General features: G+C 55.4%; 1 protein-coding gene and 1 long non-coding RNA gene across 3 annotated transcripts in view; one reads left to right on the plus strand and one right to left on the minus strand.

Annotated features, from left to right (window-relative positions):
* Window positions 1-4,921: 4,921 nt before the first annotated feature.
* LOC112480847 lies at window positions 4,922-5,723 on the minus strand. Its single transcript, XR_003046773.1, has 2 exons — window positions 5,528-5,723; window positions 4,922-5,208 (listed from the first exon to the last, which is right to left on the minus strand). It is a non-coding gene; the product is annotated as an uncharacterized LOC112480847 (long non-coding RNA).
* Window positions 5,724-5,762: 39 nt separating this feature from the next.
* The window catches only part of SMTN (smoothelin), a 22,202-nt gene continuing 12,284 nt past the window's right edge, over window positions 5,763-15,680 (plus strand). The window contains exons 1-10 of one of the 2 annotated variants that reach the window (XM_025047655.1): window positions 5,763-5,919; window positions 7,645-7,775; window positions 12,254-12,402; window positions 12,802-12,895; window positions 12,988-13,066; window positions 13,155-13,252; window positions 14,252-14,572; window positions 14,661-14,733; window positions 15,333-15,404; window positions 15,483-15,680. The exon at window positions 15,483-15,680 is cut by the window's right edge and continues 360 nt beyond it. In XM_025047655.1, the coding sequence (XP_024903423.1) occupies window positions 7,725-7,775; window positions 12,254-12,402; window positions 12,802-12,895; window positions 12,988-13,066; window positions 13,155-13,252; window positions 14,252-14,572; window positions 14,661-14,733; window positions 15,333-15,404; window positions 15,483-15,680 (1,135 nt within the window). In that variant the 5' untranslated portion in view covers window positions 5,763-5,919; window positions 7,645-7,724. Of the gene's footprint in view, window positions 5,920-7,644; window positions 7,776-12,253; window positions 12,403-12,801; window positions 12,896-12,987; window positions 13,067-13,154; window positions 13,253-14,251; window positions 14,573-14,660; window positions 14,734-15,332; window positions 15,405-15,482 lie in introns of those variants that run through there. The other variant, XM_025047657.1, reaches the window with a different exon arrangement.

Consider the following 15,680-nt stretch of genomic DNA (forward strand, 5'->3'; position numbering starts at 1 on the left):
GGGGCTCCATTTGATGAGTCTGTCTCCCCTTCCAGATTGAGCCCCACGAAGCTTACCAAGTGTCAGCGGATGCTCACAAACCTCTGTCTGGCTGCAAGGGGAGGCTGCGAGATGGGTTAAACAGGAAAGAAAGGAGAAGAAGCCACCTCTCACCTACCTTGGACATTTCCTGCAGGGTGGGCAGAAATTTTCAGAATGCCCAGACCACACACTTAGCAGGGTCTGCTCTGATCCTGGACCTTCCCCAGCTGGAGCCTATTAGCTCCAGACCCTCTCACCCTGCCCTCTTCCCAGAGATGGGACAATTCTAGAGGTGTGTTGGGAAGGGGATGCATTTCATGGAGCCAAGCTTTAGTCTAAAGGAAACAATAATGGAGACATTTCAGACCTCTGTCAGAATAGCCATGGGTGTTTTGGGGCTTTGTGCTGATAAAGGTTTGTTGAGTGACTAACATCCAACGAGGGAAATTTTTCCTTCTCTTAAACAAGTAAATAAAACCATTTGTACCACAAGAGGTAAGGGGAAGGGACAGAATTTGCACAAAACAATAAATTTGTTGACCATGGTAAGGTAAGATCAGAAATAGCATCACATCTGTCCAGGTGGCTCACATTTATTAAGCAGGTCCCAGGTGCCATGATCTGGACATACACAAGCTCATGAATGCTCACCCCAGCCCTAAGAGGTTGGGGTGACAGTCTCACTGAGACTGTCTCCTCAACACTTTTCCCCATTTTATGGATGAGAAAACTGAACCCAAGAAACTTGCCTAATGTCACACAGTAAGGAAAGGACAGAGCTGAGATTTGCACCCAAATCTGTACAAATCTAGATCTATCCAGAGCCATAATCATTAGGGGCAAGCTGCTTAATTCTCTGTGCCTCAATTTCTTTATCCATCAAATAGGGCTAATAATAATCTCATCTCATTGGGAGTAGTTTGAGGAATAATTAAGTTACTATGGGCTAAGACTTAGGACAATGCCTACAGTTAGTACATGCATATACTTCAGAAGCATTTGCTATTATTTTTAAAATTCTGAAACCTGTTCCAAGCCAGCACGAAATGATAGGGGACCCCAGCCCCACCACTGGCTGCCGCTCCAGGCATTGTCTTTGCTGCCATTCAGCTATTATTAGGTGCAGTATCCTCATCTTAAATCCAGATGGGGAGCTAGAAAGGCGGGCAGGGCCAGGCCTGGCTGGAGGATGGCTGGGAATACTGCTGGAAGGCCCATTCGGGATTGGGCTCCACCCTGCCTGCCCTCCCTTGCCTGCAGCGGGTCCAAGCCGCCACGTCTACACTTGGCTCTGAGGTCTGCACGGAGCACTCCCTCCCACTGTGGCCGCCTCCTCTGGGAAGGTTTAGAGCATTTCCACAGCCTCAGCACTTTTCTTTCTGCCCCAAGGAGGCCGGGCCTGCATAGAAACTATAAACTGGACACTGCGTGTCTCTGGAGCCTGCAAAGAGGCCATGCACTCTCTTGTCTAGAGGTCTTAATGCCTCTGATGAGGCCTACTGGGTCCACCAAGGGTAAAGGGCCCACGTAACTCGGTTCAAGTCCCAGCTCTACCACCAACATGTTGTGTCAACTTGGACAAGTGACTTACCCTCTCTGAGCCTCAGTTTATCTGTAAAATGGATATAATCTTAGCACCAACCTCCCCAGGGCTGCGGTGATGATTAAATGAGTAAATGGCACATAGTAGGCATTCAATATGTGCCAGTTACAGTACCTTCATGCTTGGACATGCCAGGCCCTGAGGGGAAAACAAGGGATGTGGGAAACTGGGGATCTGGGGTGCAGAGTGATGCCACCCCAAATTTGTGGCGTGACCTGAGCCTGACCCTTGCCTTCTCTGGAACTCAGATTATCCATGAAAACCACAAGGTGGACAACTAGGACTTTGTGATGCCAAGATTCAGCTTCTGCGCACACAAGAAATATGACAGAGATCCCAAATGGCAGATGGCAGGGTACTGTGGTTAAGACCAAGGGTTCTAGGTTCAAATTTTGTGTGGGGTGCTGGCATGACTTGGTCTCACTGAGCCTGTCTCCTCATCTGTATAGTGATGATTCTACCTCACAGAACTCAAGCTGTGAGGGTCATGATAATAACAAAATTGCCACTCATGTATTATAAGGGTGATCTGGAGCCGGGCTCCAACCCATTGGACAGCAATTACATGGGGCCCCTGCCATGAACCTAGACCACATCAGGCATCAGAAAACCCCCCGGAAGTCACAAGAGATCCAGGCTGGCCCATCCAGAACCCTCTCCTTTGTCCATGAGGCTGGTCTCCTGGTGTTCATCATAGTTTAGTGGGTGTCTCAGGACCCTTAAGGTCTCCTTCCTGGGGTCCACTTGCCTCCAAGTTTCCTTCACTGAAGAGTCACTCCCTTCCCATTCTTCAGCACCAGGGGCTGGACCTTCTTCTCATCCAAGGCCAGAAATTTATCTGGCACTGTCACTCAGAGAACGTAGCAGATGGATGACAACATGGAGACAGCCTTGCCACACTGGTTTTCCAAATGGGTCCCCAGCCCCACTCCTGGGGCTGCTGGCCATGACCCTAGGAGCTTTCACTTCTGCCCAAGACAAGGAGAGTCACAGCCCATGTATCTGGTCAATCCCGACAAGAACCAGTTCTCCTCTAGAGACCCCATGCTCTTCTAGCCTCACCTACCTGACTTTTCTCCAACGAAGTCTTCACAGTTCTACCTCCCTTCCTTTGCTCAGGCTGTCCCCGCTCCAGGCTGCCTTTCCGCATTCCCTCAGCATGCCAAACAGCAAGTGAGGGCTTTGTCCTCGACAACTTTTAGAATCTAGACACTGTCTCTCCCCCTACTCCCACTATGTTATGAGACCCCAACAGCAGGCCCAACTCGGACCCATCTCTAACCTTTCCATCCCTCCCAGTGCTCAGCAGCCTCTGGACTCCCTCATAGGCCCAAAGTCTTGGCCTTGGCTGGCCTCACAGCCACTTGTGAGCACATCCCAAAAGGGTGGTTTCCCTGATAGTCTTGGAGGGAGAGGGCTTAATGAGCTCGAGCCACAATTCCCGCATTGTGCACATGAGGAAACTGAGGTTCCAAGAGGACCAAAATTTGGCCTGAGGTGGAGCCAGGGCTAAGATCCCTTACCCCTCTTTCGTCCCAACCCCAGGCCTCGGCTTTTTCTGCAGGATCCTGGCTGGGGGAGGGGAAGCAGGGTGATTCAGGGATCTGGCACTGCCAGCTTGGTACAATATTTATTCTCAGACTCAGGCACTGGAGCAAAATATTACCCTTGGCCCCTGAGCTGTTCCAGCCGTTCCCCACTCTGCCAAATCAGGGTTGGACCTGGAGGAATCTGGACCCTTCCTATTATAGCGCCTAGCCTTAGGAGGACCTGAAGTGAGCCAATCCAATCCATTCCCCTTCTTTTACAGATGGACAGACTCAGGCCTCTCTAGTGTCATCAAGATCTGTTCACCCTGCTCATCTGTCATTCAGGGGGCTTCACAGATGGGACCACCCCTACCTCCATTTCCTGCTCCATCCACACCCTATCTCTCCTCCTTTTCCCATTTACAAACCTCTCAGCCTCTACTCACACTGTTCTTCTGCCACAAATGCCCTTCCATGCCTTTCCTCCTCTTTTCTGTGGGGGTGAATTTCTTTTCACTCTTCCTCAAGGATCAGTTCGCATATCACCACCTTCGAGGAATCTTCCAGGATTTCCTTCATCCTAGAGGCAGCAAGGTAGAGTAGTCCTGTCGGATTCCAAAGGGGCTTTGACATGGGCAAAATCCCACTCAGGTTCGAAAGCCATTACCAGCCCCAGGTGCCTTCACCTTCCAGAGCTTCAGCTTCCTCCTCTATAGAATCCCAGTAATACTTACCTTGCACAGTGGTCAACTTGCAATAGGACAAACTGTGTGTCTGACATTCAATGGGTGCTCAATAAACGGCCAGGACCCACCTCACGGAATGTTTACGCACTCCTGGGCTATGGCTGGAAGCTCCCCGCAGCGCAAGGGGTTGCCCTTTGATCTTTGCGTGGTCACCACCACTACCACTATCCCGCCCCGCCTCCTACTGGGAGGAAAGGTAAGAGGTAGGCAAATAGGAGGATCCCAGCCCTGAGGGCTTGCGGCGGGGAGGGACCCACGTATCTCTTGGGTACAGCCAAGAACTCTTCAGCGAGTGTGCGACACGTCAAATCGGTATGCAGAGACTCACCTGAGTGGTTCCGCCTGAGGGAGCGGAGCTAGAATGAAGCAGGCCATTCATTGGCGCCGGGAGCCGCCACTCAGACAGGTCAGGTCCTAAGCATCCCAGGAGGCCTAGGTGTGCCCCTCCCCAACCGGTTGTTCCAAGGACGCGCGAAGTTTGAAGCTGGAGCGACTTGACCTTGGGGGTAGCTGATTCTCGTTCTAAAGAATAAGATGGCCTCTAGGTCTTATAAAGAGGTACTAGGTGGGCCTGCCCGGGAGAAGGGGACCTCGAAATATAGCCTCCAAATTGGGCTGTTTGCTCCTCCTCCCGTGTGACTTTCTGTGCCTTGATTTCCCATATGTAAAATGGGACCACCTCTTATGGATGTAGGAATGAAATGATACCTTTAAAAGAGTCTCAGAGTGTATACTGGCCCTCTCTCTAGTTGGGGGTAAGGTGAGGGAATAAGGTGGGTGGCCACAGAGAATATGGACGGTGGGGCTGAGGGGCTTTGCTGGGAGCAACAGGCTGAAACCACTTCCCCACAACCCATCATAGTGGTTAAAAGTACAGATTCTGGACTCAAAAGGTGCTGGTATGAATCACAGTTCCACTACCTATCAGCTGTTATCCTTAACTGTAAAATGGGACAGTAACCCTGGGCTCAAATGGTCGTTATAAGAATTATATGCCTGCTACTTGGCAAGTACAAAATAAATGAGTTGATATTATTTTTATTTAACAGACAGGACTCCAGAACCCACCTCCCAGGCTCCAACTCCCTTTGGTCTCCATGGAGACCTGTGTGTAGGAGGCTCCCGGCCTCAAGCAGGAAAGATGGAGTGTCTTTCCTCAGTAGGTCTGAGCTATTTGGCTAATTCCTTGTGTTGCCTTGGTCATGGTGGCTCTCTCTGGGCCTCAATTTCCTCCATTTGTTGAATGAAAGTCTGGACTCCGTATTCCCATTTTAGGACTCCAGCGCTCCAAGAGGCTGACCCTGAGGGGCTTGGAAGGGAGAAGCATGACAGATGAGGGCAATGTTTGTGCAAAGGTGTGTCGGCTGAGGAACGGGTGCTGGGTGACTGATGCAGCTCCATCTGAGATGGTCCTTGAGATGCTCCAACATAGGGGTCAAGGTAGTCTCTGCTCTGAGGTGGCACCGACCAAGTGCGCCCGAAAGCAGCCTGGGAACGACCGCCAAAACCGCCACTGAGGCGAAGAGGGGGAGGAGTCGGGGGAGGGGACATGGTCTCATGAACAAAGAGGAGGGCGGAGAGGGGCTATCCGGAAGACTCTGCTACTCCGACGATCCCGGGCCACTTACCCGGGCTTTGGGCGCCCTCCTGGACTTTGGTGCAAATCTACGTCCTCCTGCCGATGCCCACCCGAACAGCCAAGGACACTGAAGCAGTAGTCCCCGGACTACAATCCCCTACAACTCAGGTCCGCGAGGGGCGAGGCCGTCAAATTGAATTTTCCCAATGGGACACGAGAGTGGGCGGGCCCCTCCCGGGGATTGGCTGGCGTGGCGGTGAGGGGTGGGGTCGGTGGGGCTGCTGGCGCGGCTGGACGGGCGGTGCTTCCAGAATCCCGGGGACGGTTGCTGAGACAGTCTGGGATCCCTGTCACCGCGCCTTCTTCCTGACCGTTCGTAGTCCTGTCGGATTCCAAGCGACCTAACCTGAGCCTACGCGCGACGGCGGGCCATACTGAGAGGTGGGTGTGTGGGCCTCCGGGCGGCACCAGAACCTTAGACGGGTCGGGGAGTGGAACCCGGATATCTGGGCAAGGATTCTAGGACTCGTAGACTTGGTAGCCCCCACTCATCCACGAGGGCTCTAAACCATGGGATAAGGTTCTGAGACCTGGAGGTTCCACAACCCCCAGGGGTTCTAGTATGTTGGGGCGGATACCCTGGGGAAGTTCCCATATTCCTCTTGAGGCCTCCCACAATCTCGGGGAAACCAAGACTGTGACAGGGAGCCATGAGACGAGTGAGGCAGCGGCGGGAATGTGTTGGGGAAAAGAAACTTCCTACCGTCCGCTGGAGGTTTTAGATTATGGATTGGGGACCCTTGCCCCTCAGAAGACTTGGAGGAACTCAGTGACCACAAAACCTAAGTCGGGTGATTGTTGAGTTACACTCTTAGGGGTGTTTTCCCAACGCAGGTAGATCAGAAGCAAGAACCCCTACAGAGGGAGGTTGGGAAGTTAACATCTGTCTGGGACTACAGGGATGGGAAAAGCAAGCAGCAACTTAGACAGGCAGGGTCCAATGAAACCCAACTGTTTGAATTAGGATTCCCCCAGACCCATTCACCAGACTGGGTGACTCAACAAGTGATTGTTCTGGGGAGGGGAAAGGGATGACTGAGGGATGAATCGACAAGAACAGGGTAATCTGGAGCCATTTCAGTCACCATATATTAATTGAACACTTATGGCATGTCAGGCTGTGGGCCCTCGAATTCCAGAAAGACATTAGAGCTGCAGAAGGAAGGAAGGAGCTGCACTGAGAGGCTGGGCCAGGTTTTAGGGGGCCATTTTGATGGGTACTAATGGGGCAAGAGGGGCTCTCCTGAGCCCCTGGGGGGCACTTTTAAAGGGGGCTTCAGAAGCCAGAGGTGGCCAAGATTTTGATTAAATCCATCTCTGCCCTCTAGGTCTTTGGGATCCTCCTTCCCCCTGTGACAAATCTCTGATCCTCTCCAATCCTGTTTGCCTAAGTCCACAGGTTGGATGGGTCAGCTTCTGAAGGCCCTTCCAGCTGGGGAATTGAATCCTCAATGCGTGAATTGGCAAAAGGAGCTGGGTGCCTGGACACCTTGCTTCATGGGGTCAGGGCACTTGGCATCAAGGGGAAGGCAGAAAGGGGAGGAGTGGAGAGGGGTGTGTACAGAGGGCTGTTCTCAAGAATTGGAAGACTGGGTATTAACCTCCAAGACTTAAATCACCTGGGGGAATGAGAGTGGCAGTGGCTTCAAGGACTTTGATGTGGGCTCAGCCTAAAGCCAAACACTGAGCTTTCAGGGTGGATGGGGCTGGGCTGGCCCTCCAGGATAGGTGGGTGGGGCAAGAAGCTGTGGAGTCTGATGGGCACCCCCTGGTGGTGAGCACAGCTTGGATAGGCCTTGCTGGGGCCCAGCTTCTCAATCCAGGTTCCTACCCTCCCTATTTGAGGCTTAGGGCGAGGGCCCAATTTAGGCCACACAGCAGTCTTGCAGTTGAGTTGTCTGGGCTAGAACCAAGGACTCTTGGTTTGTATTCCACTACATTACCCTAGAGTAGAGGGCAACTCCCAGCCAGGAACCACATCACAGGTAGCAAAGATGGGACATCAATGAATGACCATGGGTTAGAGGGGGAAACTGAGGCACAGAGCCCAAGTGCCAGTGGTTTCTAGAGGCCTCAGCTGGCCTGACTCATGTCTGTCCCCTGCAGAATTCCTTGAGCTGGTATTAGGTGCCACGAGCACTGGGGATCTCACCAGGAGGGGACCGACGGAGCTACAGGCCAGGGAGATGGCGGACGAGGCCTTAGCTGGTCTGGACGAGGGAGCCCTGCGGAAGCTGGTAAGTAGCCCCATCACCCCCACTGTAAGGACAGGCAAGCCAGGCCAGAGAGGCAAGGCCTTCTAGGCCACCTCTCAGCTGACAAGAGGAGGTAATGGGGGAGGGGGCAGGAGGAAGGCTTAGGGCAACAGGGCTAGGCCTGTTCTGCATGGCTGATGCAGAGGCCCCAGTGGCATATGCCTGTCCATTCTGGGTGCTAACTTCCGGTCCTTCCCAACCCCCCACTGCCACCACCTGTTTAAACAGTAACTGCTAAAATCTCACGCATGTGCAGGCACTGCAGGTGTGGGGAGACTAGATGTGCCTCTCCCAAGCAACAGGCTGGGCAGTGCCCACCCCTGGAGGCTGGCCCAATGATTAAATAATACCAGGCACAGCAGGGTGAAGGCTGGATGCTGGGCATACCATCTCACAAAATGATCACAGCACCTCCGAGAGCCAGGAGGACACTGTCCCTCAGATAGGTGAAATCACCTGCCCAAGGGCCCCCAGCTAAGAATTGTGTGCCAGGATCCAAACAAACTCCAAAGGGGGCCATGGAGAACCAAGAGTCCTGAGTAAGTCAAGGCCAGAAGAGCCCTCATAAACTCTGTGACTTATAGTCTGTTTTCCATTCTGAGCCTGTTTCTTTACCTGTAAAATGGGAGGGGAGATGTGTGTGAACCTAATATTTAGGTCCTAGAGTTGGCATGGAGATGGAATGAGGCATGGACCCAGATCTTGAGGTGGAAGGGCAGGCCCACTCTATTCCCTTTCCCCAGCTTCTTCTTGAGTGCCCTATCTAACACTTAGTCCCCCACCCCGCTAGCATGTACAAAGCAGCTAAGGGCAACACCACAGGACAGGCAAGGGCAGGGAGCAGCTGAACTAGATGAAGGACCAGAGCCCCAGCTCCTGACCCTTGTCCAGGGGAAAGAATTAAAAATTTACCTTCCCTAGGAGAAGACAAGTGAAACACCCCACCCCCTCACCATTCCTCCAGAAGCAGGAGCTGGAACCAACCAGCCCAGCCCAGCCCAGTCACTGGGCAGTGCGCAGCCACTGCCATGACCTACCAACAAGGCACTAGGTCTGTATGTCCTTAGACCAGCACCTTAGACTCTCTGAATGTCTGCCTCTGCCATAACCGGCCATGTGCAGCCTGGAGGGGATGGGTTGGGTTTCTAAAGGTCAGCTCGACCTCTGCTCAGTAAGTGAAAATCCTAACAGGTAACAAACAGAAGCAGAGTGTTCCAGAGAGAAAGCCAGGTCTCCATGCATGCCCATCTCTAGGGATTCCCTGTGAGGCTCATGGTTCTCCAGCCACCACCCCCAACCCAACGAAGGATTTGGGCTCTAGGAGAGTGTTTTCAGAGAAACCTAAGCCGTAGTTGTAGTCTGCCCACCCCCCGCCCCGCTCCCTAGGGAAGGATTAATAAGACCCCGCCTCTCATCCCGGGACCGTAAAGCTGCACGAGGTCCTTCCCATCCTGGCCCGGCTCCTCCGCCACCTGGTCCCGGCCATTACTTGGCCCAGGCACTGCCAAGAGTCTTGTCCTGCGTGCGGGCCGGTCTCGTGGCAGAAATGGGGGCGTCCCAAGCCAGGCTCCTCCCCGTGGGGCCGGGCCTTATAAGGAAAAGCTGACCCGCGCCCCACCGTCGCGCGGATTCGGGGATCCGGGTAGCCGCTTCCGGCCTCGGCTCTTGCACATTCCTGAGGACAGGCGGGGGCTGTGTGGGATGGGGCACCTAGGGACATGCACGCCGCGTGGCTCTTAGCCTCCGTTCCAGGTTCAAGTTAGGGTTCGAACTCTGACACTCTCTAGCTGGGCGACCTTCGAAAGCTGCTTCAGTTCTATGAACCTCGATTTCCTCTCTGTAGCCCGGGGCTTCCGGTCTGGCACCCCCAGCCCCCCCATAGGCGCCTAGCGTGGGGCTGCATCGGCGAGGCCTTGGAAGGGTCGGCGGTTCCGAAGCCCGCGGGCCTTCAGCGCCCCCTGGCGAGGCTTCGCTCCACTGTCAGCTGGTCTCCTTTACTTAACTGGAGGAGCTGGGACTTAGCGTTGTGTTGGTGGGGAGACTGAGGCCCAGAGAGACGCCAGTGCCTGTGAGATGCCCCCAGCAACAAGAACAGAAAGTAACCGGAGGCCCGGCCCTTAGGAGGCGGAAGCGCCCTCTTTCCTCCCGAGAGAATTTCACTGGTCAGTTTCGGAAACCGCCCCATCCCTTTCCCCTTCCCCCTGGTGGACAATGGCTCTTTGTACTTCCTTCCCTCCCTCCCACAGCCCCCTCCACACATTGCGGTGGGACCTGATAGGGCAGGGAACACAGGATACACAGCAGGGACACTGTGGGCGAATCTTTGCCTCCATGCCCAAGAGAAGGGTCATGGTGGAGGGTGACCAGTGGAATGAGATTGTCCATCCCTCAGCCCTACCCCACCCACTTTGGGGAGAATCAGTGGCTCCCATTTTTCAGATGGGGACACTTAGGCTCCCATGGGTTTTGAGGTGGCCAAGTTCCCATATCAGGGTTTTTCCAGGGATAAAGACCCCATCTCTCAAGCCCAGGGCATTGGGAAAGGTGACCCAGAAGACAAAGAGCTAGTTACTACATGTCTGAGCCTCCTCTTTACCTCTGCACAGAGAGGGCTGGGCCAGCTGTCCCCTCAGGCCCCCCTATCTCCTAGTGTATCACAGAGAGCTCTGGGCCTGAGGCAAGGCTAGGACTAGGAGGTGGGAAAGTAAGCCTCATTCTCCCTGCCTCGGCTATAATAGGCCCCCCTTACACCTTTTATAGGTATTTCTTGTCCAGGCTAGATGGGGTCCCCAGCACAGTGCCAAGGTTCTTGAGGTACCCACCGATGTAGACGGACCCCAGCAACAGAGCTATCCTCAGCCCAGGACAGACCCTGGAATCAGAGAGACCTGATTCAAATCTAGGCTTGGGTCATTTGACCAAGAGCAAATCCCTTCTCTTCCCTGAGCCTGTTTTCTTATCTGTCAAATGGGAGTAATAAAGTCACAGAGTTCCTATGACGTTAGGACAAATGGGAGGCTTAGTACAGGATCTGGCATACAGATTCTCAGTAAATGTTACTGATGCCTCCATATCTTGTACTCATTTGCCCTGGCCTCTCCCTCCTCCTGAGTAGCTGGAATAAATAGGAGGGTGATGCTTACTGCAGTCACAGCTATGTAGTGGGGCCAGGGGGTGATACCCAAGTCACTGCCCTCATCCCCACCCACTGACCTGAGGTGGGGGTCATTGTCCCAATCTGGAAAATGAGCAAACCAAGACACAGGGAGATTAAGGACATGCTTCTGACCACCTAATCAGGTCTAGACTAGACCCTCCCATAGCTCCTCAGGAATGTGGAGCCTGAAGGGACCTGAAAAGACTCTGTCCTCCAGGGCTCTCTCTACTCTCTTCAGACTAGGACAAGTGAACTCATGGTGGATTTGGGCCAGCCCACACTCCCCGTTGAAACCTATCCCCCACCCGCTACCTGGCTCCCTCACGGAGCAGGAAGGAATGAAGGGGAGGAGGCTAACAAGGAAGGGGCCCTACCCCTAAATGATTTGGAGGTGGGGCTCAGACCCACACCAGAGGCTTATCTCCGCCATTATTTTCCTAGGGTCCCTGGGGTAGTCCTCTCTCCCATGAGCCAGAGAGGTGCCGTGGGGGTGGAGGTGTAGGGGGAGCAACAGGATTGGCTGATTCAGCCCAAAGAAGGTTCTCTTTCCTCGACCTGGTTAAACCAGCCACCCCGAGGGGCTAAGAAGTCTGTGGGAGCACTCATACTCCATGAATACCCATGGTGAACCTTAGTGTAGCCACCTTATCCATCTGGGGGATTAGCTCTCCCACCCTGGGCCCTGGTTCCTTCATCCTTTTGATGGTGGCTAGGGCCAGGCCAGTGCAAGGGAAACAATAACCCCCAGCCAGGAGGGGAGCTAGGACTCCTGAGCACCTGCCCTGGCCTCAGTTTTTCCATATATCCAATGCGTGTGAGACTGCCAACCCCAAGCAGGGCTGTGGTGCTTTGGGACTAGACCATGGGAGTCTCCCTTGCTCACAGGGTGGCCTCCAGCTGCCTGCATCACCCTTCCCTCTCCAGGCACACTGTTAGAGCTCCATAGGATGGCCTCTCTTCTCCTCCTCCCATGATTCCCTGGCTCTCAGAGGTTTGATGAAGGGCTCAGAGAGGCAGGAGCCAAATCAAAGCAAGGAGTGCCTGGCTTGGCATTTGGCACCTGGCACTGGTTGGCATTTGGTGGCTGCCCAATCTGTGAACCACGGTGGACTATCCAGAAGCCCTGTCTGTATGAGCTGGGTCTCCCCCGAGACTCTGGGTGGGTGGGCGGGCAGGCACATGACGGCCTGAGGGCAGGGGGAGTGGAGACAGACCACTCATTGTGCCACAGGCTGAGCTGTGGGCAGCTGGTCCCCGCCCTCTGCCACTGGTAGCCAAAATGACCTGCCCACCTACCCCACAGTTGGAGGTCACAGCAGATCTGGCAGAGCGGCGGCGCATCCGCTCTGCCATCCGGGAGTTGCAGCGGCAGGAGCTGGAGCGAGAAGAGGAGGCCCTGGCATCCAAGCGCTTCCGTGCTGAGCGGCAGGACAACAAGGAGAACTGGCTGCAGTGAGTGTGGGGTAGAGGGGTGGACATGGCAGGTGAGGGGAGTATTGCCAGGGCTTAGCTCACGTTGTGCAGACAGGAAAAAGCACAGGTGTGTCTGCTGCCCACTTGGGTGTGCAAATGACAGTACAGGCACGCGTTTGGAATGCACAGGGATGTTTGTGGGCACAGACCACATGCCACTTGTGGTGTCCTGGCCGCACCCGTGTGGACAGCATGTCTGAGAGTGTGCTGTTAGTGCTCACATCCATGGGTATGCATGGACCACTGTGTAGCCAGAGGGTACGCACAGGTACATGCCCCTCTGCTAAGGTTCTGGGTACCCTGTCCTGGCCCCTGCCCTCAGTCCACATCTGTGACCTGGCCATGGCAGTGGGGATTATAGGTATGATGTCCCTGCAGCTCACAGCAACGGGAGGCCGAGCAGCAGGCTGCTCTGGCACGGCTGGCGGGGCAGCTGGAGTCCATGAGTGATGTGGAGGAGCTGACCTCACTGGTGAGGCCCAGGCCAGGGCAGGGGATGGGGGAAGGGCAGGTGAAGACCTACGCTCCACAGCCCAATACCCGTGGCCTGCCTCTCACCCACAGCTGCGTGGTGCTGGTGAGTATGAGGAACGCAAGCTGATCCGGGCCGCCATCCGCCGTGTACGGGCCCAGGAGATTGAGGGTATGTGCCCAGCCCTGGCCCCATCCCTGCCCATGTTGCCCATAGTACCTCCCAGCCACTCACTTGACACTTTTCCCTTCCCTTTCAGCTGCCGCCTTGGCTGGAAAGTTGTGCAGTGGGCATCCTAACAGTGGCTCAAGAGAGGACAGCAAGGGGCGGGCAGCACACAGGCTGGAACGGTATGAGGTAAGAGGTGTGGACAAGGTGAAAGGGTGGCCCAGTGTCCTCTGCCCATGGATGCCAGCAGCACAGAGTACCTGTTTTTGCTAGACTGGTATTTTACTAAGAAGGGCCTCCCCAGCTGTATTTGGGGGACACTTGGGCTCTATCTCAGGCCTCTGCCCACTCTCCCAAGCAACCTCTGGCCACATGTCCCCCACTTCAGAGTTATCTATACCTAGGCCTTCCCCTCAAAGCCAGCCTGTCTATACTGCACCCAGGTTCCTGTCCATCTCCCATCACCACCCTTCTTGAGCTCCCTGCTGGCCTCCCCACCTCCATGCCTACCTTCCACCTCCACACCACCGTCAAGTCTCCACTCAGCAGATGGGGATCTCTCTGAAATGCAAATCCAACCCTGGTACCTCCCCGGCTAAAACCCATCCTGCAGCTGCCTCTCGCCCTCCAGAGGGTTTTAGCTCCACATCCTTACCTTGGCTTACGAGGCCTGTGTGTCAGCTAAAACCCATCCTGCAGCTGCCTCTCACCCTCCAGAGAGCCCACATCCTTACCTTGGCTTACGAGGCCTGTGTGTCAGGCCCAGCTGAGTTGTGGAGCACTGTTCATAGAGTAGACTCTGCTCTCCAAGGCGTGTGGGTGAAAGGTCAGGCTGTGCAGGTCCCCTAAGCGGCCAGCAGAGGCCGCTGGGTCCCTGGCAGGACACCCACCCTCCCTGCAAGGATCAGTGTCCTCTGCTCTAGGGATCTATTAAGTTTGGGAGTCCCCAGCAGGTCTCCTGCTGTCCCCAGCCTCTGGCATTAGGATCTGGTCCTCTCTGAACTGTCCTTGACTAGGTGGTACCAAAAGCTTAGGAAGTGAGCCTCAGAGACTACCCATGGTACGCCAGTGCCCATGATTGTACAGGTGTGCCCATGGGAAGCTATGCCTAGCCTCTCTGCTTTGCATGCCCTGCCCTGAGCACCTGCCAGCCTGGAGAGCCTTGGCCAAATCCTGAGTACCCCACAGGTGCTGGAGCCAGAGAGACAAGAGCAGCAGACAGAGGTCCCAGAGCCGACCCCAACCCCTGAGGTCACCAGTCGGGATGTGACCACAGTGACGTTCCTGCTGCAGGCTCCACCTGAGAGCACATCCAGCTCACCTGCCTCACCTGACAGTTCACCCACCACTGCTTCTCCTGAGCCTCCACTGGAATCTGCCAAGGCCCAGTGCCCTGCTTCCGAGGCTCTGGGCAGCCCTAAGTCACCCCCTAGCCCACCCAGGGCTACAAGCCCTGAGCCCCAAGAGCCTCCATCATCCCCCAGCACTGAAGGGCCAGAGGTCAACAAGGTGAGTCTGGATGTTGGGGAGGGATACCAGGCAGATGAGCTCCTTGGTCTGGGAGTCAGGCCCTGCCCATGCCATGTCTCCCCTGCAGCTCCTGCCTGGCCCCATAGAGCCCCCTGCTGCCCAAGACCCCACCAGAGGTCCCTCCAACACAAAGAGAACAGGTGAGAGTCTCAGCAAGGGTAGCTACAGGCATCTGCCGTCCCTTCCCCAGGCCTCCCTTTCCCTTCCTGGAAAATGGGATCTTGTGCCTAGAGAGTTCTAGCCTGCTCAGGTCCAGTCAGTCCCTGACACTCCTCCCACTGCCCCTGAGGTGTCCCCCCCCACCCCCCCCAACTATGGCCAGAGGCCTCCCTGCAGCCTTGAAAGGCAACAGGCCTCAGGCACATTCTTTTCCCCAATAAGGGAGTGCGCCCATCTCCCAGCTGGAGCTGTGGGCAGTGCTGGACAGGGGGGGTGTCCCCCATCCCCACTGGCAGGGAGGATACGGGCACCCTTCCTCCAGCCCAAGCCTAGTGCCAGCCCCCAAGAGTGTCCAAGCCATCCTGGGGTCAGTGCAAGAGGGAAAAGGGGGGCCTGTAAGAGATGCAACTAAGTGGGGAGGCCCGGTGCTATGGGAGGTACAGGATGGGCTGGGGAGGCTAAGGAGGTTGGGGTGCAGGAAGGGGTTGGAGGCTGAGAAAGTGTGGAGGAAAGGACTATGAAAGGACCATTCTCCTTTCTCTTCCCCCACATGGCTGCTACCGCCTCCCCATACTGCCAGACCTAGCTGGACTCCGTCCCTGCCAACGCTCCCTGTCCGTGCTCAGCCCCCGCCAGCCGGCCCAGAACCAAGGTATTGCCTATTTCCACTACCGAACCTCTGGGCAGTCCCTGTCCCACCTAACTACTGACAGCCCTCCTGTCCTTCTAGAGCCCAACCCCCTCGCCAGTGGACCTTCCCCTTTCCAGCGGGCTTGCTCCGTCCGGGACCGCGTGCGCAAGTTCACATCCGATTCTCCTATGGCTGCTGGGCTCCAGGATGGCCCACCCCGGGCAACCCTAGGTCCCTCGACCCCTGCAAGGCTTTTGGGCCCCTCTCAAGTCAGCACCACCCCTGCCTCCTCCTCCA

The sequence above is a fragment of the Pteropus alecto genome, unplaced genomic scaffold (genome assembly GCF_000325575.1).
Source record: "Pteropus alecto unplaced genomic scaffold, ASM32557v1 scaffold190, whole genome shotgun sequence".
NCBI classification, from domain to species: Eukaryota; Metazoa; Chordata; class Mammalia; order Chiroptera; family Pteropodidae; genus Pteropus; species Pteropus alecto.